The 26,558-nt window shown below is 39.3% G+C and overlaps 2 protein-coding genes and 1 long non-coding RNA gene across 8 annotated transcripts in view; 2 read left to right on the top strand and 1 right to left on the bottom strand.

Annotated features, from left to right (window-relative positions):
* Nucleotides 1-460, bottom strand: part of POLE2 (DNA polymerase epsilon 2, accessory subunit) — a 32,574-nt gene extending 32,114 nt beyond the window's left edge. For all 4 annotated transcript variants that reach the window (XM_086709821.1, XM_086709817.1, XM_086709818.1 and 1 more), the window contains exon 1: nucleotides 372-460. In XM_086709821.1, coding sequence (XP_086565947.1) covers nucleotides 372-439 — 68 coding nt within the window. In that variant the 5' untranslated portion in view covers nucleotides 440-460. The remainder of the gene's footprint in view (nucleotides 1-371) is intronic.
* Nucleotides 461-13,458: 12,998 nt separating this feature from the next.
* The window catches only part of KLHDC1 (kelch domain containing 1), a 56,336-nt gene continuing 43,236 nt past the window's right edge, over nucleotides 13,459-26,558 (top strand). The window contains exon 1 of one of the 3 annotated variants that reach the window (XM_086709814.1): nucleotides 13,459-13,655. In XM_086709814.1, coding sequence (XP_086565940.1) covers nucleotides 13,560-13,655 — 96 coding nt within the window. In that variant the 5' untranslated portion in view covers nucleotides 13,459-13,559. Of the gene's footprint in view, nucleotides 13,656-13,742; nucleotides 16,505-26,558 lie in introns of those variants that run through there. The other 2 variants (XM_086709815.1, XM_086709816.1) reach the window with 2 other exon arrangements.
* LOC147579977 (uncharacterized) lies at nucleotides 19,530-25,068 on the top strand. The gene is made up of 2 exons (XR_015252392.1): nucleotides 19,530-23,894; nucleotides 24,137-25,068. It is a non-coding gene; the product is annotated as an uncharacterized LOC147579977 (long non-coding RNA).

The following is a 26,558-nucleotide window of genomic DNA, read 5'->3' as shown; positions in this document are numbered from 1 at the left end:
GGGACGCGTGGGGGGGGGGGGGGGGGGGTGGTGGAGAGGGGAGGGAGACGGATACCGAGAGGCGCTCAAGTCACAATGCCAAAAAACCGCTGCTGCGACACAGCCGCTTCTCCGGCTCATTGTGGCACTTTGCAGGAGGAGACCATGTCCCACCCGGGAGTAACGTTTCGATTCCACGCGAACGTCGGGAAATCGAAGTCCTCGAAGCCTGTAAGACCCTGCCAGATCGATTTCACTCTAGACTTTTTCAAGGGTCTCTGTAATTTAAGGCCAAGCCTACGATCGGCGCGCGGCGCGTCCCTCTGCCCGGCGCGGTCGCCTGACCCGGGCCCTCCTGGTCCTTCCCGTAAACTGCCCCCAGGGAGACTCACCCCCGGAGCAGCAAGCCACGCAGCTTGAAGGCGGTTACTGCCCGGTTCCTCAGCCGCTCAGGCGCCATGTTCGCGTTTTGGCGCCACGGCCGCTGGCCCGCCCCTGCCACGCCCCTTCCCGGGATCGCCCCGCCCCCGCGCGGCCGCTGCCCAGGCTTGGGTGCCGCAAGCCCAGCCTGGGCCCCAGCCCCCGAGCCGAGAGCTGGGCGCCCCCGGGTGCCTGGCGCGTCGCAGCCCGTGACCCTGTAGGCTAAAAGAAGAGACGACCCCGCACGCTTTTGTTGCCCAGAGACTGAAAGGAGAAGGCGTCCTTTCCTGGTGTCTGGTTGGTAGCGTGCTTCCCTCCCCCACGCGCGGTATTGACCTACCGTCACATCGCTGCCCTCATCGCTGTCATCTTCCGGGACTCCCACCCGGCTCATCCCAGACCCGGGAGCCCTGTGTACTCCTGCTCTCTACTTCACACGGGTTCTGGAAACATTATAGGGTTTTCCCCATCATTCACTCGAAGCTGCTACAAAAATCACCACCATTGCCACCCACCCCGCTTTGTATTAGAGAACTTCCTTTGTTCCATGCAATGTCATAAGCATGAAGTATATTAACTGTCGTATTGCTCCTAAACCGAATGAGCTGTGTGCTATTTTTTCAACACCCTCATTTTACAGATGAGAAAACTGAGACGCAAAAATGGGAGATGCTTCCCTCAAGATGAAACCTTCACTAAGTGATGATGCCAGGATATGAACTTAGTCTGATTCCAGCAAGCGAATTTGCCACACTTTAAAAACACTTGTTTCGGGGCGCCTGGGTGGCTCAGTCGTTAAGCGGCCGACTTCAGCTCAGGTCACGATCTCACGGTCCGTGAGTTTGAGCCCCGCGTCGGGCCCTGGGCTGATGGCTCGGAGCCTGGAGCCTGCTTCCGATTCTGTGTCTCCCTCTCTCTGCCCCTCCCCTGTTCATGCTCTGTCTCTCTCTGTCTCAAAAATAAATAAACGTTAAAAAAAAAATTAAAAAAAAAAACACTTGTTTCAGTGAGTTGAACAAAACCATAGAGTGCTTATAAGTGAACACGCAGCCTTATAAAACACGAGAACAATTTCTGAGTACTGATATACAGTGACTTCCAACGTACATGATTTACTTCTTTAAAGGTATGGTAAAGGAGGGGCGCCCGGGTGGCTCAGTCGGTTAAGTGGCCCACTTTGGTTCAGGTCATGATCTCACAGTTTGTGAGCTTGAGCCTCACGTGGAGCTCTGTGCTGACAGCTCAGAGCCTGGAGCCTGTTTCAGATTCTGTGTTTCTCTCTCTCTGATTCTCCCCTGTTCACACTCTGTGTGTGTGTCTCTCTCAAAAATAAACATTAAAAAAAATTTAAGTATGGTAAAAGGAGAGAAAATAAGAATATATACATGTATATGTATTTACTTGGGTTTGTATTTTAAAACTCTTGAATGTTACACTAGACACTGAAAAAAATGGTTAACTGTAAAGGACAGGAGGGTATAAGGATAGAATGAGACTTTCTTTTTGGTAAGACTTTCAACTGTAGACCCATTTATATGTCTTACATATTTAAAAAAATATAAAGGAAACACGTAAACTTAAAATTGAAAGCACACCCAAATCAATACACTTAACTGTGCATTAAATTGGAAGTATAACATCTTGGAGAACACTGGTTATTAAGCACAGTTTCCTGTATATTTTCAATAAAATATATTCTGAAGGCAAAAAAAATTGCAAAGAAAAATTGAGCTCTTATGTAAGAAGGGAGAGGAAATAAAAATAGATAAACATACAGCCTGATTCTCATTATTTGAGGTAGTTATGTTGCATAAAGTCACCACCAACACTGAATTAGCAAATAGTTAATCATTGCTACCAGAGGGAATATAAAGCCTCTGGTCATATTTTCATCAATGGTTAGATACATAACCTTGTTTGATGGATGCTTCCATTTCAAGACACTTTTAATACATATTATTGATGTATTGACATTGAACTCAAGACCAACAGCACTATTATTCATGCCTGAAGGAAACTTATCTAACACATGTATTAGCCGCTCAGGCGCCATGTTGTGCCTTGAAACACCAGAAAGCACTTTAGCACTATGCTTGGAGTCCATTTTAAACAGCAAAATCACCAACAAAAATCACAAAAATGCAGAAAATGTAGCGCTAAATATACCTCGAAAAAGACACCTGTTTATATGTGAGAGATGAAAAAAGAAACCAAAGTGTCGTCTTGTTCAGTCTCAGCCACAAACGTGTGTGATGGGCAATGAAAATTTTGCACTGCTCTGTGCATGTCTTCGAATGACTGTGAAAGCCCCCAGTATGATTTAGGAGTTACAAATAAATTTTATCAATTAGGTAAATTCACAAATATGAAATGTGCAAATAATGATGACTGTATCTGCTTAACCACTAGATAGATAAACAGAAAACAAATGGTTATCTATGGGTAGTAAAGTGGAGGGAATAGGGATATAAAATGTTAAAAACATCAGATAAGAGTTTTAGGGAACAGATATTTGTGCGGTCCCAAAGTGTTACCCTACAGGTTACTAGCTAATAATACAAAGGATAGAACTTACCTTTTACAATGGATCATTCAGAGGTTACCACTTTAACCAAGTATCACACTTAGCATCATTAATAGTGGGCTACTTTGAAGTTTTGTTATTGTTATAATGCAATATGACATATACAGTGTCACCTATGAAGCATGCTTGCCAAAAAGGTTAAGCTAAATTTAATCAAACCTAGATCTAATTTCTGGCTTAAGGAAATACAGAGAGGGAACTAAGCCAAATTACACCATGAGGACAATCAGACAAATCCAGAATGTGGGACAATCTAAAAGCCAACTGGCCTATTCTGTTAGTGTCAATGGAGGAAAACAGATGAAAGCAACCATTCGGATTGTGGATAGCCCCCCAGTGATTTTTGCTTCTGGGTGTTCATAACTTATATACTTGCCTCCCACACTGAAGAGGACTGACCCATAACACTAAAAGGATATTGTAGAAAGGACAGGTTATAGCTTCCAAAACCAGGTCATAAAAGATACTGCTATTTCCATCTTGCTTTCTCTTGGGTCACTAGCTCTTGGGGAAGCCAACTGCCCTCAAGAACCTTTATGAAAAGTCCACGTGTTAAGATATCAAGGTCTCCTGCCACAGCCAGCACCAACTTGCTAACCATATCTCCTTCACCTGGCTACCTCATAAAGTCCTGATACTTCAGTGAACAACTCTATGCTGATGACTCCAAAATCCGTATTTCTTATTCCTCTCTGCTTTAAAACCAACTCAATATGCCCGCACGTGAACTCACCATTATCCCTTTCAAATCTGTTCCTCTTCTCTTGTTCACCACCCGAATTCATTACCTTTTCATCCACTGACCAAGCTAGAAAACTAGGCAGCATCCTTTCCTCCCTCCTCTGCTTCATCACCCATAAACCAATCAGCCACCAAGTCCCTTGAGTTCTACTTTTTTTTTTTTAAGTAATCTCTATACCCAACATGGGGCTTGAACTCACAGATCTCACTCTGATATCAAGAGTTGTATACTCCACCAACTGAGACAGCCAGGCACCCCAGGTTATACTTTTTAAGTATTTCTCAAACCTGTCCACCTGTATCTCCATGAGGCCTCATTCAGGACACCAGCCTCTCTAGCCAGCAGCGCCTGACCTGCCAACTGGTCTCTTTGTCTCCAATCTTGCCATCAGAATAAACTTTCTAAAAATAATTATTTCACTTCCCAAGTTAAAACACATCAAACTCTTGATGTTAGGATAAAATGAACAGGACATCTTTCTTTCTCCTCTCATGTTCCATCTTCCAGGAACACTTCTCTCCCTCTTCTCCTCCGTTTGCCTGAACAACTTCTGCTCATCCTTCAGCTTCTAGCTTAGACTGTATGTTCTCTCAGGAATCTTCCCTGACTCTCCCAAACCTGAGTTAGTGGCTTTCCTATGCACCTCCAAGGTGCCCTTGACTTTGGCTATCATCACACTTTTTTTTTTTTTTTTTTTTTTTTATTTTTGGGACAGAGAGAGACAGAGCATGAACGGGGGAGGGGCAGAGAGAGAGGGAGACACAGAATCGGAAACAGGCTCCAGGCTCTGAGCCATCAGCCCAGAGCCCGACGCGGGGCTCGAACTCGCGGACCGCGAGATCGTGACCTGGCTGAAGTCGGACGCTTAACCGACTGCGCCACCCAGGCGCCCCATCATCACACTTTCTACATAGTATGATAGTTGTCTGTTTGCTGCTCTATAGCCCCCACTGGACTTTAAGGTCCAGAAAGACAAGTGGGACATTTCAAAAATACAATATCAATATTACTAGCAATAAGAAAATGATAGAGTGAGGACTTTTAGAAACTTTTTTTTTTACATACATTGCACATATGGGAAGAATGCTATTCAATGAGTTTTGATGAATGCGTAAACCCATGTAACCATGATCCCAACCAAGATATAGAACATCTCCATCACCCCAGAATGTTTCCTTATACTCCTTTTTACAAATCCCCTCTCCTTACCCGCAAACACCCACTTTCCTGCTTTCTATTGACATAGATTAGTTTCGTATATCTTAAACTTCATGGAGATGAAATCACATAACATATTTTTTTGTGTCTTGCTTCTTTCTTTCCCTCCAGATTTATGAGGAATTACTGACAAATAAAAACTGTACATATTTAAGGTGTACAACGTGATGTTTTGATATATGCATACGTTGTGAAATGATCACCACAATCAAGTTAATTAACATATCCATCACCTCACATAGTTACCATTTTATGTGTGTGGTGAGAATGGTTAAGACCTACTCTCTTAGCAGATTTCAAGTATGTATTACATTATTATTATCTTTAGTCACAATGCTGTATATTAGGTCTCCAGAGTCTATTCGTCTAACTGAAAGTTTGTACCCTTGACCAACATCCCCTCTTTTCCCACACCCCTTAGCTACTGGTAACCACATTCTACTCTCTGTCTCTATAAATTAGATATTTTCAAGTTCCACATATAAGTGAGATTATGCAATACTTGTCTTTCTGTATCTGGCTTATTTAAATTAGCATAACGTTCTCCAGGTTCACCCTTATTGTTACAGTGCAGGATTTCCTTCTTTTTTTTTTTTAAAGCTGAAATATATTCCATTGCATATATATTTATATATCACAGTTTTTTTATCCATTCATCCATTGACAGACACTTAACACTGTTCACATATCTCAGCTATTGTCTAATACTGCTGCAATGGGTGCAAGAGAGCAGATATAGCTCTTCAAGATAGTGATTTCATTTCCTGTGGGTAGAAGTGAGACTGTTGGATCATAAGGTAGTTCTATTTTTAATTTTCTGAAGCACATACATATACTGTTTTCCATTATAGCTATACCAATTTGCATTCCCAAAAGCAGTGCACAAGGGTTTCCATTTCTCCACATCCTCGTCAGCACTTATCTTTTGATGTTTTGAAAACAGCCAACGTATTAGATATGAGGTGATGTCTCATTGACATTTTGATCTGCATTTCCCTGATTCGTGATATTGAGCACCGTTTCATATACCTGATGGCTATTTGTATGTCTTCTTTGGAAAAACGTTTATTAAGGTCCTTTGCCCATTTGATAATAGGTTTTTTTGTTTCTTGCTCATTTTTGCTATTGAGTTGTATGAATTCCTCACAGATTTTGCATATTAACCTTTATATTGGGTATATAATTTGCAAATATTTTCTCCTATTCTGTAGGTTGCCTTTTCATCTTGCTGATTGTTTCCTTTAGTGTGTACAATCTTTTTAGTTTGATGCAGTCCTCCTTGTTTATTTTTGCTTTTTCTGCCTGTGCTTCTGGTGTCATCTCCAAAAAATCACTGCCAAGACCAATGTCAGAGAGCTTTTCCTCTATTTTTTTCCCTAGGTATTTATGGTTCGGGGTTGTGTGTTTAAGTTTAATCCATTTTGAGTTGATTTTTGTATATGGTGTAAGTTATGGGTCTACTTTGATTCTTCTGTATGTGCTGTTCCATTTTCCCAACACTGTTTATTGAAGAGATATACTTTCCCCATTGTATATCCTTGGCTCCTTTGTCATAAATTAATTAGCCATATATGCATGGGTTTATTTCCAACCTCTATTTTGTTCCATTGATCTACATATCTATTTTTATGCTAATACCATATTGTTTTCATTACTATAGCTTTGTAATATAGTTTGAAATCAGGAAGATATACTTTTTTATAGTTATCAGATCGGCAAAAAATTAATAAGGTAGATGATATCAAGGATTAAAAGCAATTGGACTTGTTATCTGCTGCTGATGGGCATATAGACTGTTACAATTACTTTAGAAAGCAAATTAGTATTAACCAATAAAGTTGAAAAAATAGCTACTTTGTTACAAAGAAGGAGTTGAATAGTTCTGACAGATACTTTGTGGTGCACAAACCCTAGAATATTTACTAATAGCCTTGTTGTTATAGTAAAAATGAGGACGAACTTAGGTGACCTTCAACAGTACAAAGGACAAATATATTCTGAAATGTTCATACCATAAAATGTGATAACAATGGAAAAACAGAATTACACCCCTACACGCATGAAGTAGCCTCAGGCGTATGTTGGGTGAATAAAACCAAACCATAGAACAATATATACAGCATGATTCCATTTATACAAAGTTCAAAAAATAATCTATGTGGTAAACTATAAAGAAAAGCTAGGGAATAAGTAATGTGAAATTCAGCCTAGTGATTATGCTGGGGTGGTGGGGGCGAGGGGCTGAGAGGAAGAGACAGCAAAGGGGTTATCATCTTCTTCTTCTTCTTCTTCTTCTTCTTTTTGAAAGAAAGTGGTGAATACAGAGATGCTCATTTTTGTCATTATTTTTTTTTTTTGCTTTAAAATATTGTTTGCCGTTCTTCATTATTAAATACAAGCCATTAAAAATTGCAACAGCTCTGAAGGGAAGTTGGGTCTTGTTCATGCCTTTTTGTTGTCCAATATTGATGGGGTTAGTTAGACAAGGAAAGATGCTCTTAGACCCAAGTTTGGGAGTTTGGGAGAGGAGTTTGGAAGCCTGAGTTCATCTAAATAATAGAGAAGAATTTAGCATTCCTTGGGGACAATCTTGGAGGCAAAGAATGTAGAGAGGAGTCAGCAAAAGGTTCTGAGGCTGGGGACTAAGAGAAGGCCAGGGCAAAGGTGATCAAGTCTCTCTTCTTTTTTTTTATTTTTTAAAGGTGGGAGAGGGACAGAGAGAGAGGGAGAGAGACACAGGACTTGACCCACAAACTGTGAAATCATCACCTGAACCAAAATCAAGGGTCAGTCACTTAATTGACTGAGCCACCCAGGCACCCCAATTCTCTCTTTTTCTTTTTCTTTGAAATATTTATTTAAATTATTTTATTTCATAGATAATCACAATACCCCCCCAAAAAAGCAGCATTACTTTGAAGAGTTACCAAAATTTAGGAAGAAACAAAGTTCTTATTTATTTATTTATTTATTTATTTATTTATTTATTTATTTTTATTTTTAAATATATATCCAAGTTAGTTAGCATAGTGCAAAAATGATTTCAGGAGCAGATTCCAGTGATTTGTCCCCTATGTATAACATCCAGTGCTCATCCCAACAAGTGTCTTCATTAATGTTCCTTACCCATTTAGCTCATCCCCCACCCACAACCCCTCCAGCAACCCTCAGTTTGTTCTCTATATTTAAGAGTCTTTTATGTTTTGTCCCTTTCCCTGTTTTTATATTATTTTTGCTTCCTTTCCCTTATGTTCATCTATTTTATGTCTTAAATTCCATATATGAATGAAGTCATATGATATTTCTCTTTCTCTGACTAATTTCACTTAGGATAATACCCTCTAGTTCCATCCACATAGTTGCAAGTGGCAAGATTTCATTCTTTTTGATTGCCAAATAATACTCCATTGTGTGTGTGTATACATACATATATATATATATACACATACATATATACACATATATAGTATTTATATTGTATATATATGTACAAATTGTATATATACATATATACACAAATACATACATACACACATACATATACATATATATGTATACGTATACATACATACATATAGACATACACACACACACACACAAATATATATATATACCACATATTCTTTATCCATTCATCCATCGATGGACAGTTGGGCTCTTTCCATACTTTGGCTATTGTCAATAGCACTGCTATAAACATTGGGGTGCATGTACCCCTTTGAAACAGCACTCCTGTATCCTTTGGATAAATACCTAGTAGTGCAGTTGCTGGGTTGTGAGGTAGTTCTATTTTTAACTTTTTGAGGACCCTCCATACTGTTTTCCAGGGTGGCTGCACCAGTTTGCATTCCCACCAGCAGTGTAAAAGAGATCCTCTTTCTCCGTATCCTTGCCAACATCTGTTGTTGCCTGAGTTGTTCATTTTAGCTATTCTGACAGGTGTGAGGTGATATCTCCCTGTGGTTTTGATTTGCACTTCCCTGATGATGAGTGATATTGAGCATCTTTTCATGTGTCTATTGGCCATCTGGATGTCTTCTTTGGAGAAGTGTCTATTCATGTCTTTGACCATTTCTTCACTGGATTATTTGTTTTTGGGGTGTCGAGTTTGAGAAGCTCTTTACAGATTTTGGATACTAACCCTTTAGCTGATATGTCATTTGTAAATATCTTCTCCCATTCCGTCGGTTGCCTTTTAGTTTTGCTGATTGTTTCCTTCTCTGTGCAGAAGGTTTTTATCTTGATGAGGTCCTAATAGTTCATGTTTGCTTTTGTTTCCCTTGTCTCTGGAGACAGGTCAAGTAAGAAGTTGCTGCGGCGGGGGTCAAAGAGGTTTTTGCCTGCTTTCTCCTCTAGAATTTTGATGGCATCCTGTCATACATTTAGGTCTTTCATCCATTTTGATGTAATCCATTTTATTTTTGTGTATGGTGTAAGAAAGTGGTCCAAATTTGGTTTTCTGCATGTCGCTGTCCAGTTTTGCCAACACCATTTGCTGAAGAGACTGTCTTTATTCCATTGGATACTCTTCCCTCTAAGACCCTCTTCTTGACCAAACTCTAGGCAAGTTCTCCTGAGCACTATTCTCAGCTAAGCTTCAACCTTGGCCGATGGAAACTGCTTACTCTGTGCAGAAATGATTTCATTCCCCACCCCCACATACATACACTTAGAGACTTGAACACTAGCATGGTTTCCAAGAGCTCAAGGCCATACCACCTAGAATGACCCCAGGACCCCTTAGAGTGCCTTCTGGGGGTGGGGGGGCGGGGATAGCTCAAGGCTGTCAGGAGAATTTTGTTTGTTCCAGCCCCAAAGCTGGTGATAGGCAGACAGATCCCCTCATAAAAGCCCCCTCTTGGAGCAGTTACTTTGGAAAGTTTGTGATTATAAATACTTTCTCTGCCTTTAAGATGCAAACCTACCACCCAAAAAATGTTTCTCTGAAGACCAGAGAGCTGTCTTTTTGAAATGCAAACATTCAGGGAGATAACTGTCCCTCTCAATCCCAGTTCCTGAGTGGGGAAAATAAAGGCTTATCTTTGGTGGGTGTCTTGCTTTAACTTGCACCAAGATAGAAGTTTGTTTCTTCTCTGGGTAGGCTCCAATTAACAAGCCCAGATGGCTTAGTCACATGGCTTAGCACTTAGCACTCCGTGCCTTCCCTTAGCAAACCCCAGTCTTTCAAAAGTCTCCTGCCTTCTGTTTCCACAAGTTGATTTCAGGTCACACTGGACCCTCTTCCTTATTGCAGTAGTTTACTACTAGGGGAAAAATAATCTATCTTCACCTCTTAACTAGTGTCTGACTTCATCTTTGACAAAGGCTGCAATGATGGCGTGGCTAGTGGAGTTTTAGAAACAAGGGTATACAATGTTCCATTTGAAATGATTTCTTTCTATGCTATAAACCCCATCATCTTTTTACTTTTACCTTTTATGTCAGTAAAATTTAGTAGAAATGCAAATGGCTTTGTATTGCTCTTGAAATGACTTTTAAGAGTGGGCTTTTATCTTATTTAAGTTTTTTTGAAGGAGATGGGTTTATGCATGTTTTTACTTTTTAAGAGTAGGCTTTTCAAGAAATTAAGGCATGCTTCTGATTTTCATGTCTGGAGTGATGCGTCAGAGAAGAGATGTAGCATGCTCCAGCGATAGAAGATCCATGTATCTGTGAGTGGAATTATTCCAGTAGCAGTAGGAGTTTAAAGCCAGAAGTGACTATGAGATTATAATCCTTGTAAGAATTCACGGAAATCCTCGAGAGGGCTTTGGAATTCCGCTGCCGGTGGAAAGAGGGTTGCTGGGACAAAGACCACCGGTAGGCATGTGGGTAATATGGTAATAACAACAAGCTACTACTGCTAACACCATTTACTGAGGGCCTACTTTACACCAGACCTGTGCGATGTGCCGTCCATCTTTCTGTCTTCAGTCCTGACTTCCCCGTTTGCCCCACAAGCCAAAGTAAATGTTCTAATAATTAAGTTACATTGTTTACTCCCTGCTTAAGACCCTTTGGGCCTTAAAGTTGAGACTCCTTAGCATCAGCAAGGCTGTGTGATCGCCTGTCCCACCTTTATCCTTGGCTAGTCTCTACTCTCTAGAAGTATTCTAGTCATCCTCAACTATTTACACAACTTGTAAGAAAATGCAAGTGTCTCTCTTTGTGCACTCCCTTCATCAATAGATCGCAAATTTCCTTCCCACTTTTCTGCTGTATTTTGTCCACATTTCTGCTATACCACTTCTCCTCCCACACGGCATTCATTTCTTTATGTATCTTTCCCTCTGATTGGATTTTGAAGCCCCTGTGGTAGAACTATGTCTTATTCATCTTAAAATTCACTTTGTCTTTTTGCTCATTTAATCCACAAATATTTATTTAGTACCTACTTGGTATCAGGGTCTGGGGAGTCAGTAATAATAAGATTCCTTCAGAGTTTCCCATCTAATAGAACCTGAGAACGAACTATCTACATTAAGCAGGTACTTAATAAATGTGTACTGAATAAATGAATAAGTGAACGGAACTTGCTCTGAGTAATGGGCATTCACAAGTTCTTCAAGCGCATTTATAGACACTGGTAGAATTATCATCTTCCCTCCTGACTGCAGTTTTACTTCAGTAGCATCATTTACTAACAAGGGTTAGCCAGCTTTGTCTGTAGGAGGTCAGACAGTAAATATTTTCAGCAGTATGGACTATATGCTCTTTGTTGCAACTGCTCAACTCAGGCTACTCAACCCCGCAATTATGGTGTAAAAACAGCCATAGTCAACGCTTAAATGAATTAGGGTGCCTGTGTGCCAATAAAACTTTATGTACAAATGATGAAATTTGAATTCTTATCATCTTCACAAGTCACAAAAGGGCATTCTTCTTTTGATTTTTCTCAACCATTTTGTTTGTTTATTTATTTATTTAGAGTGCATGAGAGCGGGGAAGGGACAGAGAGAGAAAGGAAGAGAGAATCCCAAGCAGGCTCCATGCTGTCAATGATGAGCCCAAGGCCAGGCTCAAACTCACCAATTGGGAAGTCATGACGCAAGCCCAAATCAAGTGTCCCAGGCTTAACTGACTGAGCCACCCAGGCACCCCTTTTTTCCAACCATTTAAAAATGTAAGACCATGGGAATGCAAGCTGGTGCAGCCACTCTGGAAAACAGTATGGAGGGTCCTCAAAAAAACTAAAAGTAGAACTACACTAGGACCCAGGAATTGCACTACTTGGTATTCATTCAAGGGCTACAGGTGTGCTGTTTTGAAGGGACACATGCACCCCCATGTTTATAGCAGCACTATCAACAATAGCCAAAGTATGGAAAGAGCCCAAATGTCCATCGATGGATGAATGGATAAAGGAGATGTGGTATACACACACACACACACACACACACACACACACACACACACACAATGGAGTATTACTCGGCAATCAAAAAGAATGAAATCTTGCCATTGCAACTACGTGGATGGAACTGGGGGGTATTTGTTTTTTTAAAAATTTTCTTTTTCAACGTTTATTTATTTTTGGGACAGAGAGAGACAGAGCATGAACGGGGGAGGGGCAGAGAGAGAGGGAGACACAGAATCGGAAACAGGCTCCAGGCTCTAAGCCATCAGCCCAGAGCCCGACGCGGGGCTGGAACTCACGGACCGCGAGATCGTGACCTGGCTGAAGTCGGACGCTTAACCGACTGCGCCACCCAGGCGCTGGAGGGTATTTGTAAAATTAGTCAGAGAAAGACAAAAATCATATGACTTCACTCATCTGAGGACTTTAAGAGACAAAACAGATGAACATAAGGGAAGGGAAACAAAAATAATATAAAAACAGGGAGGGGGACAAAACAGAAGAGACTCTTAAATATGGAGAACAAACAGAAGGTTGGTTGCTGGAGGGGTTGTAGGAGGGGGGATGGGCTAAAAGGGTAAGCGGCATTAAGGAATCTACTCCTGAAATCATTGTTGCACTATATGCTAATTTGGATGTAAATTAAAAAATAAAATAAAATAAAATAAATAAAATAACATGAAAAAAATAATAAAAATGTAAAACCATTCTTGGCTGTGAGCTATACAAAAACAGGCGCAGACTTACTTTGGACCCCAGGCGGCAGTTTGCTAGAATGTTTCAGAAAATCCCTAATTAAAAAATATATATTACACACACCCCCATTCTTATGGATAACCATCTTTGCTGGAGGTTGAGTGGAAAAGGAAACCCACACGAAGCATTAATTAATATATTGATTTATGTCACAGCAGCATCAATAGGCCAGAAGCCTATTTATCCAGGGAATAAGAGACAGAGTTAGGTTGTACTGCCAAAATCACGCGATCCGAGTGGGAAGAAATCAGCAGGTGGCAGGGTTCCGAAGCCACGGCACCTCCCTCACAGCTCAGCCTAGAGCATCCCTAACGGGCGACGCCACCCCGGGCCAGGCTTCCCGGGCGGGCTGCGGGACGGCGCAGACGCACTCGTTCCGCCTTCCCACCAATCTCGGCCCTCGACGCGTTCCGTTCGTGCGTGGAAGAGCCCGGCGGCAGGAGAGGCCGCTCCGTGGGCAGGGGCCGAGGCGCGCCCAGCGGCTGGACCGGGCGACGGCGGGGATGGCGGACTCGCAGCCGTTCTGCGTGGCGGAGGAGCGCAGCGGCCACTGCGCCGTGGTGGACGGAAACTTCCTCTACGTGTGGGGGGGCTACGTGGTAAGGGGAAGAGGCGGGACGGGGCGGACTCGCGCTGGGAGCCCGCCCGGCCTCTGGGCCCGAGCGGACGCCGAGCGCCCGCCCACACCGGCCCCGAGACGGGGGTCGGTCCGCGGCCCGGGCCCGGCGCGTCCGGCGACCCCCTCGCCCGCCCGCCCGCCCCTCCGCCGTCGGCCGCTCTCCCAGCCGCGCCCGGGCTTGACGCCGCCCCGCCGTTGCTTCCACTTTGAAAGGCTTCAAACCCGCGTTCTGGGGCTCTTCCCACTGTCCGCTCCCCTCCCTCCCTCCCGACCCCCCGCAGCTGTCCAGTAACCCCCGGGCTGACCGGCACTAAGTCTCTGCGCGATTAATTATCTTTAAATGCTTGCGCAGACTTAAAGGCACCACGAGGACGCCGCTCTGTATTGTTTTGTAAATATTTCCTTATTGCAAGGTTGCGATTCGGAGTATTGAAATCTCTGAAGCATTTGACTATTTCTAAGCGATTTTTAGTGGCATTCCTTTATCCGTGGGTAATTACGAAGTTTTTTTCGAGTCTCAGAATAGACTCGTATTAGCAACAATTTAGTGAAAATTGCTTAAATACGCTTATTACGATGGAGGTTTGAATGTGTGTATTTGTTTTGTTTCTATAATCATAAGATTATAGAAGCAAAGATTCTAAAGCCAGAAAAGAGTTCAGGAGTATATGCCAACCCCATCAGTTTACAGTTTTTGGTTTTTTGTCTTTTTAAAGCGAGCCATCTGGAAGTTCTTTTGCAAGTAGAACCCACATTTTCTGACTGTCTCGATACTATTACATGACAGATGTAACATTACTGACTCACTCACTGAAATAAAGTACATACTATCTATGTTAAATGATTCTCAGATCCAAGTTGGTTTTTGTTGTTTTGTTTGTGTGTTTATTTTTAATTTGGTGCAGTATCAGGACGGGAAAATTAGAACTGACCTTTGAGTGCCTACTATACCTGGCATGTGCTAGGAACTTTCATATTCCTAATCTTATATAATCTTTATCGTGCCTTGTAAGGTAAGTAATAACCCCGTTAAAAGTAAGGATGATGAGTCAATGGGAATGAATGATGGCCATTTGACCTCAAGGGTAGGAGATTCCAACCTAGGTATATTGGATTTCCAAAGGCTATTTTTTCTGTGATAAACTAAGGTAAACTAGATGACTATGTTTTCTTCATGTCTAATCTTTACACCATTTGTTCTTTATGAAAAAGGAGCCTAGATCTATTGATGGTTTTATGTAGAAGAAATATTTTGATTGTTTTTTTTAGCTCTGCCACTTGAAGATGTAGAGGTATCAAACTTCATCTGCTATATTGATTCTTAATATTGTAAAAGTTAAGTGAAAAAATCTAATTTAACATAGTAACTGCAATATCTCGTATCTGGTGACAGTATACATTTCTTTTGGGCCTATAAATGAAATGTATGAATATTTTTATCTCATTTTAATCTTGAAAATTATGTAATTAATTAGATTCCAGGTGTTCAGGTGGCAATCAGTGAATAGAATCACTTTGTTTTCTACTACTTACCGATTCAATGATACGATGCTGTTAAGAACCACTCTGAAAAGTGCCATGCAGATTTAGAAAGAGTTTGCTACAGGCATACCTTGGATATTGCAGGTTTGGTTCCAGACCACCACAATAAAGCAAGTCAAATGAATTTTTTGGTTTCCCAGTGTATATAAAAGTTATGTGTATGCTATATTGTGGTCTCTTATGTGTGCAATGGCATTATGTCTAAAAAATGTACATACCCTAATTTAAAAATACTTGCTTGCGAAAAAGTGCTAATTATCATCTGAGCTTTCAGCAGGTCCTAATCTTTTTGCTGGTAGAGGGTCTTGCCTTGATGTTGATGGTTGCTGACTGATCAGGGTGGTGGTTGCTGAAGGTTGAGTGGCTGTGGCAATTTCTTAAAAAGAAGCTGATGAAGTTTGCAACATCAATTGACTCTTGCTTTCATTAATGATTTTTTTTATAGTATGTGATGCTGTTGGATAGCATTTTGCCCACAGTAGAACTTCTTTCACAACTGGGGTCAATACTCAGACCCTCCTGCTGCCTTACCAAGAATAGAAAATGTCATATTCTAAATCCTTTGTTGTCATTTCCACAATCTTCACAGAGGCCTCACCAGCAGTAGATTCCACCTCAAGAAACCACTTTCTTTGCTCATGCATAAGAAACAACTCCTCCATCTGCTCAAGTTTGATCATGAGACTGCAGCAATTCAGTCCCATCTTCAGTCTCAACTTCTAATTCTAGTTCTCTTGCTATTTCCACCACATCTGCAGTTACTGCCTCCAGTGAAGTCTTGATTGAATCTTCAATTTGTAAAACAAACAAACAAACAAAAAACAACACAGTATCAAGGGGGACTTGGGTGGCTCTGTCGATTGGGCGTCCGACTTTGGCTTAGGTCATGATGTGGCGGTTTGTGAGTTCGAGCCCCACGTCGAATTCTGTGCTGATCGCTCAGAGCCTGGAAACTGCTTTGGATTCTGTGTCTCCTCCTCTCTCTGTCCCTCCCATGTTCATGCTCTGTCTCTGTCTCTCAATAATAAAATAAACGTAAAACAACAACAACACAGTATCTGTGAAGCGCAGTAAAGCAAAGTGCAATAAAACAAGGTATGCCTGTACTTTTTAAATTCCAGGAATTATCAGCAGCTAACGAATGTCTAAGGCATGAGTGGAAGGAAAGAGAGTGGGAGGCAAAAAAGAAGACCTAGCATATCTCAAGGAAAAGTAGAATCCTTCCAACAAGTGTTTTATTGAGACCCTTCTGAAAAGAAGATAGCTGAGAGCCCTTGGAATCTGGAGGTAATCCAGTAGTCAGTAGTTAAGAATAATCCAATAATTTCAGATTGTATGTTCTAATCACAGTTTTCTTCCTTATTTTTTTTCTTTTCTTTAAGTTTATTTTGAGAGAAAGAGAGCACAAGTGGGAAAGGGGCAGAGAGAGAGGGAGAGAGAAAATCCCAAGAGGCTCCACACTGACAGCACAGAGTCCCATGTGGGGCTCAAACTTAGGAACCACGAGATCATGACCTGAGCCGAAGTCAGATGCTTAGCTGACTGAGCCACACAGGTGCCCCAGTTTTCTTCCTTATCACCAAAAAACAATATGTTAAAATTCATGAACATACATCCTAAAACGTGAATAGTCCACAGATAACCATCTAGATTAACTCATTATTATCCAACATATTCTATAGGACATTACATCTGAAAACAATTCTACCTCTCTCTAGAGGTGAGAGTGGCAGTGCTGAAAAAAGTAAGTGGCAAATTTTAATTGGTGCCAGAATATTCTTTTTTTTAATGTTTATTTTAGAGAGAGAGAGAGCGAGCATGAGTGGGGGAGGGGCAGAAAGAGAGGGGACAGAGGATCCAAAGTGGGTTCTATGTTGACAGCAGAGCCTGTTGTGGAACTCAAACCCACAAACCAAACTGTGAGATCATGACCTGAGCTGAAGACAGACGCTCAACCAACTGAGCCACCCAGGTGCCCCAATACCAGAATATTCTTTTGCCTCTTCTTCCATATTCTTTCTGTATTACTGAACTTCATGCAATCTTTAGTGCTGCTACTGGGAACATTGAAAAGTTATGAGCAGTTTCCCCAAATTTTGGAGGAAAAGCGCGGTGTTTTAGCATGTTTGTAGCTGGTATGCTTTCTTCTTAGGGCTTAATCATATGAACAGTTTTATTTTTATAACACAGTTATGTTAATACAGTGGATGTTGATACATTTTTTTCCCTAAACTTTTCCTTATAGAAAATATCTGCACAAGTATGCTTAACTACATATTTCTGTTTTGGACATAGACTTAAAGGGAAGAAGACTCAATTTAGAATATGTTTTCAAAGAAGCAAGGTGGGAGGTTTACAGTGCCAGATATTAAAACATACCACAATATTACAATACTTAAGTCAGTGCTCCTGATGCAACATAGATAGCATGATGGAATGGAAATGAAGTTACATAAACAGCCAAGCAAACCAAACATTCAAAAGGTAGCATTTTAATTCTGGAAAAGCAATTACTCATTCAATAAATGGTCCAGGGATAGCTAGAGGAAAATGATAGTAGAGCCTTAGGATTGAAGAGTTAAATGTAGAAAAATTAAGCTATATCATGCCAGAAGAAAAACAGTGACTCTTTTAAAATTTTGAGTTGGGAAAATAAAAATGAATTGGGTAAAACTATGAAGGAAAAGATAGGTAGATAAAACCTTTTTAAAAATTTAAAACTGTGTTTTTTAAATACCATAAAGTGAGAAGGCAGATGAAAGACTGGGGGAAACATTTGCAACATCTAGGCAAAAATAAAGATTAATATCTGTAAAAGTAAAAGTATTTCCATAGAAAAATGAGCAATGAGTATGTACAAGAAATTTACAAAAGAAGAAATACAATATGAGTCATAAGAAAAACCCAACTGAAAAAAACAATGAGATTTTTCTTCTCCTATTTGCAAATATTAAAAAGAATTTTTGAAAAGAGCATGGGGAAATGAATTAGTCTGGTAATGGGAATGCAAATCTGTGTAACCTTTTTAAGGAGAACTGTAGTGATGTGAATCAAAAGCCTTAAGTGCATAGTCTCTTTAACCTAATAGTTTTGTTTTACATATTCATAAATTGTCACATAGGCCATCCATGTCACATGAAGACATTTGTTCTTTTTAGATGCCCCAAATTTGAACCTCCTTCTTTTATTGTAATATCACCCACCAAATGAGTCTGTTTGGGGTATTTATTGTAGTTGTCTACCTTCTACCTAGCCCATAGAATGTAAATTCTATAAAGATTGAGATTTTGTTCCCTGTTGTATCCCCAGTATCTAGAAGGAGCATAACTTATGGTAAGTGACCAATAAAAAGAACCTGAGTGCCGTGTACTGTACTCACTTTTGCAGCCTCCCTTGCAGCTAGATTGTGGGCAGGTGGCTTGGACCCAGTTAGATGAATCTGTGCTAGATTTGGACTCACAGTAATACTAAGTAATACGTAGTAAGATGCAAAAATGAGGACCTGAAGAGGATTCTTACCCAGCAATAGAATCTGTAGGAAGAGCAAGGTCCCTGGCATAAAAGGTGGTGCTACAAGTTGTGGTGTCATTCTCCAGTGACAGCGGCAATTAGCTCACCAGACCTGTCCTATGACATGCTTTCAGAGCTTGTCCTAACTCGTGTGGATCAGAGGCTGGTTCTCCAGCTTCTTTGATGACTTTGTGAGTAACTAGTCATTTCTGAAAATTTTATTTTCTTAATTTTAAAGTTTGAAATGTATATACAGAAAGAATGTGTAAAATAAGTATCATTTCAAGGTAAACATCTTTAATTGCCAGCTTGAGAAATCAACTGGAACCAGTACCTTAGCAGCTTTCTGTTTGTCTTTCACTGATTACAGTGCTCCTTCCACCCCACAGGGTACCAGGATCTTGATTTCTTGTTAATCACTCTTTTCACTATGATCTTACCACACATGCATCTGTCTCTAAACAATATATTATTTGGTTTTGGAGTCATAGCGTATGTTTTCTTTTGTGACTTAATTCTTTTAGTAATGCATGTTTTTTAGATTCACACATTGCTTTTATTCAGCTAGTGTGCCCTTGCATGGCTGTACCTGTTTTTAGCTGATGTCCATTCTGATTTGTCAGTTTCTGTGCTATCTGGTTATTAAATATTTTGAAAATCATCCCTGGATTCATTCATTTGATATATGTCCTCTCTAATATTCTGTTGTGTGAATTTACTGCAATTTATTTATTCTGATGTTGAATGTTTGAATGGTTTTCTTTTCTTTTCTTTTCTTTTCTTTTCTTTTCTTTTCTTTTCTTTTCTTTTCTTTTTCTGGTATTGTTAAGCAATGCTACATGGAATATTCTTATAACACATCTCCTATTATACCTGCACAAGGGCATGCACTCTCTCTAGGGCATATACCAAGAGGTGGACTGCTCGGTCACTTGGTATACACATCTCCAAATTTACTTGGAAATGTCACTGCTCCCAAAATATTTGTATCAATTTACACTCCCACCAGCTTCCTCCTTGCTGCACATCCTTAATAACATTCAGTACTATCTGGCCTTATTTTCCCAATCCTGTGAATGTGACGTGATATTTCATTGTGGTTTTGTTTGCTTTTCCGTGATTACTAATGACGTTAAATGCCTTTTCATTTCAACAATTATGAACTATTTGTGTTTCTTCTTCGGTAAAAATGCTGGTTCATGTCTTTTGCTCATTTGTCTGTTGGATTATTTGTTTTTTTCTAACTGATTTATAGGAATTCTTTAAGTATATGGCTGTATGAATTGAATATGTCTTCTCAGTTTATAGCTTGTCTTTGTGCTTTCTTGATGATTGTCTTTTGTTCAACAGCATTTCTTCATTTTAATGTAATTTCAGTCTTTTCCTTAAAGCTTTATGCTTTCTGCATCTTTAATCTTTCTCAATATGGAGATCATAAAATGTCCTATGTTATCTTGCAAACAACGTTCAGTTTTGCCTTCCATGTTTAAATCTTTTGTTATCTGAATTTTTTGTTTGTTTAAATGGTTTAGAATAGGGATCCAATTTCATTATTTTTTCAATATGGATAACCAATTGTCTTGTGTCATGTATTAAATGGTCCCTTTCCCTGTGAACACGCAAACTCAGTCTGTCACACATGAAGGTTTCATGTGTGTATGATATGTTTCCAGGTCCTTTATTAGGTTCAGTTGGTCTGTTTATTTTGACAACCACACCGTGTAAATTGCAACTGCTTTAGTAGAAGTTTGTAAATGTTAACATATAAATTTAAATCCCCACTCTATCTTGTTCTTCAAGAATATTTTGTGTTTTTTTTAGAGCCTTTTGTGCTTTTGTATAAATTTTCTTTACTATTTTTATTTTGTAGTAAAATATGTAAAACTTATAATTTGCCATTTTTGCCATAGTTTAGTGCACGATTCAGTGGCATTAATTACATCACAATGTTCTACAATGTTACCACTCTCTGGTTCCCAAACTCTGTTTCTCCAAATGGAAACTCTATACCCATTATGCAATAACTCTCTCTTAGTTCTTTCCTCAGTCACTGGTAACTTCTAATCTTTTTATGCATTTGTCTTTTTACAGATATTCTAAGTAATTGGAATCATACAATGTTTGTCTTTTTGAGTCTGGTTTATTTCACTTACCACAATGTTTTCAAGGTTCATCTATGTCATAGTGTCAACCAGAACCTCATTCCTTTTTATGGCTGAACAAGATGACATTGTGTGTAAATACCATATTTTGCTTATCCATCGTCTGTGATGGGGTACTGGGGTTGTTACCATCTTTTGTGTATTGTGAATAATACTGCTGTGAAATTGGCACAAATATCTGAGCCCCTATTTCCAATTCTTTTGGGTATGTAGGAGTTGCAATGCTGGGTCATATGGTTATTCTACATTTAGCTTTTAGACGAACTGTGTAATGGTTTTTCCACGGTGCTTCCTCATTTGTATAAACTTTAGAGTCAGATTGTCAAATAAAGTTTCTGTTGGGATTTTTTGTCACTGTATTCAAATCTTCAGATCTTTCGAGGGTGATAGACATGTTATGAAATTGAGTATTCTTCTCCAGTTATACAGTATATCTATTTAGGAGGGTTTTTAAAAATGTCTTTTGATAAAATTTTTATAGTGTCTTCATAGGAATCTTGTACATCTTTTGTTGTATTCTTAGTTTCTTTATATTTTTTAATTTCTATTGCTAATTTTTTACAAACTAAATTTCCTGATTGTTGCTGGTGTTCTGAAATACAATTTTTGAATACTTTTGTTTCTTTTCCTCCTACTTTTTATTTTTCTTTTCTTTACTGCATTGGTGGACCCAAAGTACAATGTTAAATAGAAGCCTTTTTTTTGGTCTTGTTCCTAATCTTAGAAGGACAGTTTTCGACTATTAACCATTAAGTTTGATGTTTGCTTTGGTTTTCGTTTATTTGTTTGTAGATAACTTTTTTCAACTTGAGGAAGTTTTCTTCTATCTGATTTTCAGTGAATGGCTGTTGAACTTTGGAGAGTGATTTTTCTGCATCAGATTGAGACAATCATATTTTTTCTCCTTTAATCTCTTAATGGGATAATTTATACTATTATATAAATATTAACCAATGATGCATTTTCTAGGTTAAATGCAAGTTAGTATAATAGGTTATCTGTTTTATACATTACTGGATCCTGTTTGCTAATTCTTGGGAGGGGCATTTTTACATCTGTGTTTATAAATGGATTGGGTATTGTTCTTTCTTTTATATTCTGAAGTGGTTTTTGTAAGATTGAATTAATTGTTCTTTGAATGTTTGGAAGACCACATCTGTAAAGCCATCTGGACCTTTGTAGAGGAGGTTTTAAATCTCTGATTCAATCTTTTTAAAGCTATGGATTGTTAAGATTTTCCATTTTTTCTGATGTCAAGTTTGGTAAGGTTCCCTCACCCCACCTCCAACCTCTATCCATTTCCTTTAGGTTTAAAAATTTAATGGCATAAACTAAAGTTGTTCATAATACCCTCTATTTAATCTCTGTAGTAGCTATAGGTATGTCCCTTTTTTCATCCCTAAATTTATTTAGTAGGTCCTTCCTTTCTTTCCTTTTTTGAATAATTTTGCCAGAGGTTTACCAGCCTTCTGAAACAACAGCTTTTGGTTTACTTAATCTTCTCTGTTGTATTTTTTTATTTCATTAATGTTTGCTTTTTATTGCCTCCTGCTTTTTTTAAATGTTTATTTATTCTGAGAGAGAGAGGCAGAGAGAGAGAGAGAGAGAGAGAGAGAGAGAGAATCCAAGCAGGCTCCACCCTGTCAGCGCAGAGCTGATGCGAGGCTCTATCCCACAAACACGTGAGATCATGACCTGAGCTGAAATCAAGAGTTGGTTGCTCAGCTGATGGAACCACCCAGGCGCCCCTTTCCTCCTACTTTCTATGGGTTTATTATGCTATAATTTCTTGAACTTCTGAAGTTGGATGCTTAATTCATTTTCTTTTGAGACTTTTAAATTCTTTAAGTGTGTTAGACTATATATTTTCTTGTAAGTACCTCTTTAGCTCTCCTCCTCCTTTTGATAAGCAGTATGTTGTTATTTTACAGTCTTAATATTTTATACTTTTCACTATCATTTCTTATTTGGCCCATAAGTTGTTTGGGAAAATATTTTAAATTTCTGTGCTATTTTTGTAATTAGGTTTCTGTTACTAATTTCTAACTTAATTGTGTCATACAGTGTAATCTATGTCTATCTGTTGCCAGTCCTTTCAAATATGTTGAGACTTGCTTTAAGGACTAGCATATGACAAGTTTTCATAAATATACCATTAGGTCTTAAAAATATATATATATTCTAATTATCAGGTAAAGTGTTTTATTTATGTCTATTTTATCAGTCTGCTGATTGTGTTGTTCAAAGCTCCTTTATCTTTTTTATTATTTTATTTCCTGTTCCATCAGTTACTATAACAGGTCTTTAAAACTCATACTCTGACTATAGATTTGTTAATTTCTCCCTGTGATCCTGTCAGTTTTTACTTTAATGTATTTTAGGCTGCCTCTTTATATGTATATGAACTTAGAATTATTATATCTTTCTGGATAATTGAACATTTTATTATTTTGTAGTGATCCTCTTTATCTGTAGTAATATTACTTTCCTTAAAATGTATTTTCTCAGTACATCTATACCAATTTTCTTTTGGTTAGTATTTGCATGGCATACCTTTTTCTACCTTCTCATGGAAACTTTGTATATATCTTTATATTTTAGATGTGTGTCTTACAACCTGAAAATAGCTGGATCTTGTTTTTGTCTAGTCTAACATTTTGTATATTTTATCTGAAGAGTTTAGCCTATTTTCACTTAATGTGATTCTGATATACTATTTTCATCAAATGTGTTTATGTGTTTTATTTTCCCCACCTCTCTCTTTTCCTCCTGCTTCTTAACTTTTTCATTTTGAGGATTGTTTAAGGAGTTTTTCGTTCTCTTTCCCTTTTTTTTTTTTTTTTTTTTTTTTTTTTTTTTTTTTTTTTTTTTTGGTCTTTGCTTGTGTAGAAATTATATGATTTATTTCTAACCATGTGGGAACTACTCTCTTTCAACATGAATACTCCACAAAGTTCAGAGTTAATAGTTTTCCTTCTTCCCAGAGAGTTCAGTTACTTGAGAAGGTTTGTTTTTTTTTTTTTAAATTTTTTTTTTTTCAACGTTTATTTATTTTTGGGACAGAGAGAGACAGAGCATGAACGGGGGAGGGGCAGAGAGAGAGGGAGACACAGAATCGGAAACAGGCTCCAGGCTCTGAGCCATCAGCCCAGAGCCCGACGCGGGGCTCGAACTCACGGACCGCGAGATCGTGACCTGGCTGAAGTCGGACGCTTAACCGACTGCGCCACCCAGGCGCCCCTAGAAGGTTTTAAGTCCAGTCACCCTTTTCCCTAGGTAGTCCTTTCCTGTTTCCCTCTCCTTAAGCATAAAAAAAAGTTTAGCCCATTTTTGTGGGTTTAAATTTACCCATACATTTACTAGTATCTCATCATACTATTTCTTATGACATTTCAGATCTTTAATTGCATATCATTTTTCTTTTGCTTGAAATAGCTGTTAGAATTTCTTTTCTTAGGGTGCTTAGGTGGCACAGTCAGTTGAGTATCTGACTCTTGGTTTCAGCTCAGGTCATGATCTCATGGTTTGTGAGTTCGAGCCCCTTACTGGGCTCTGCACTGATGGTGTGGAGCCTGCTTGGGATTCTCTCTCCTCCTCTCTGAGCCTTCTTGTGCTCTCCCTCTCTCTCTTGCAAAATAAAAAAACTTAAGGAAAATTTTTTAAATTTCTTTTATTTTTTTTAAGTAGGCTCCACACCTACTGTGGGGCTTGAACTCACTGCTCTGGGATTAAGACTCTGGTGCTCTAGGGGCGCCTGGGTGGCTCAGTCGGTTAAGCGGCCGACTTGGGCTCAGGTCATGCTTTCGCCCATGAGTTCAAGCCCTGCGTCGGGCTCTGTGCCGACAGCTCAGAGCCTGGAGCCTGTTTCAGATTCTGTGTCTCCCTCTCTCTTACCCTCCCCTGTTCATGCTCTGTCTCTCTCTGTCTCAAAAATAAATAAATGTTAAAAAAAAAATTTTTTTTTAAAAAGAGTCTGGTGCTCTGGGCACCTGAGTGGCTCTGTCAGTTAAGCGTCAGACTTGGCTTAGGTCGTGATCTCATGGTTTATTAGTTCAAGCCCTGTATCTGGCTCTACAGAGCCTGCTTGGGATTCTTTCTCTCTTCCAATCTCTCTGCCCCTCCCCTATTCTCTCTCTCTCTCTCTCTCAAAATAAATAAACTAAAAAAAAAAAAAAAAAAGTTGGATGCTCTACTGACTGAGCCAACCAGGCGCCCCTAGAATTTCTTTAAATGAGGGTCAGTTATTGGCCAGCTGTCTCAACTTATGTTTGTCTGAAAATTTCTTTATTTTACCTTGGTTCTTAAAACATATTTTCACTGGGTGTAGAATTCTAGGTTGACAGTTACTTTCATTAAAAATATTGGCTATACTTAGTCTTGGTTGTTAATGGGAATTCAGTCATTAATTGCCATTTTGTTTGAAGGTGGTTTGTTTTTTATCTGGCTCTTGTTAAGAAAATATGTTTTTCTTTGATATTCTGCAGTTTTACTGTGATGTATCATGGTATGGATTTCTATTTATCCTGCTTGCAACTTGTTAGGACTTCCTAGATCTCAAGGATTGATGATGTTCAACGATTTTGTAAAATTCCCAGCCTTTGTCTCTTCAAATATTGCCTCTTATTCTCTCTATTACATGCTAATGAAATTCTGGTTAGACTTAGTTCTTCTCTCTCTTTTTCCATGTCTGTTTTTAAAAAAATATATTCCATCTCTCTGGGTCATATTTCTGGATAAATCAGTTAACAAATTCTCTTTTTTAGGGTCATCTTCACAGAGCAATTTTAGTGAAAAGATGGGCTCAGAAGCCAGATTAATCTGGATTGATGAGAGAATGTGAGGTGAAACAGGAGGGACATTCACTGTAGTTAACATGGAAGTTTTATTGTGGAGGGAGCCAAGAAATAGGAGATGGGGTTAAGGGAGAGTTTGTTTGTTTTTAAAGATGAGGGATATCAAGGCATGTTTGGACATCAATAGGAATGATCTGGTAGAGAAGGAAAACTTAATGATGTAGAAAAGAGGGGATAATTTAGGAATGCAATCTCTGAGAAAATGAGAGGGAACGAAGTCCAAGTTTTTCACTTCTGTGATTCATTTGTGTTTTTGCACCACCCCATTTAAAGATTAGTGAAAGGGATATATTTTTAGGTTTACTTATTTTTTGAGAGAGAAAGAGTGTGAGCAAGGGAGGGGGAGAGAGAGGGGGAGAGAGAGATATTCCCAAACAGGTTCTGTACTGGCAGTGCAGGGCTTGACTCATGAACTGTGAGAACATGCCCTAAACCGGAATCAAGAATCGGACATTTAACTAATTGAGCCACCCAGGTGCCCTCAAAGAGATTTTTTTTTTCAATCAGGCTAAGGTGAGTCTGTAGTCAGTTTAACAAGTATTATTCACTTATCCATTCACTCCTCAATCAACAAACATTACATTTGCCTTTTATGTGCGAGGTACTGTGCTCCACTCTCAGAACAGAATTATAACAAGATAAACATGGCCCATGCACTCACGCTCATGAAGCTTATAGGTTAGTGGTAGTGGTTGGTGGGTGTGATACAAAGGACTTGGAAGTGAAGTACAGTACTGCAGGAGAGCAATTAATTGGGACCTTAATCCCGTAACCTTATTCTGGGAGATTAGAGAAGCAACATTTAAACTGATTTCC

This window comes from Puma concolor, chromosome B3 (genome assembly GCF_028749965.1).
Source record: "Puma concolor isolate L17-30 chromosome B3, mPumCon1.1.hap2, whole genome shotgun sequence".
Classification (NCBI taxonomy): domain Eukaryota; kingdom Metazoa; phylum Chordata; class Mammalia; order Carnivora; family Felidae; genus Puma; species Puma concolor.
Note: the sequence above shows the minus strand (reverse complement) of the source record. Positions and strands in the feature narration are given on the sequence as shown.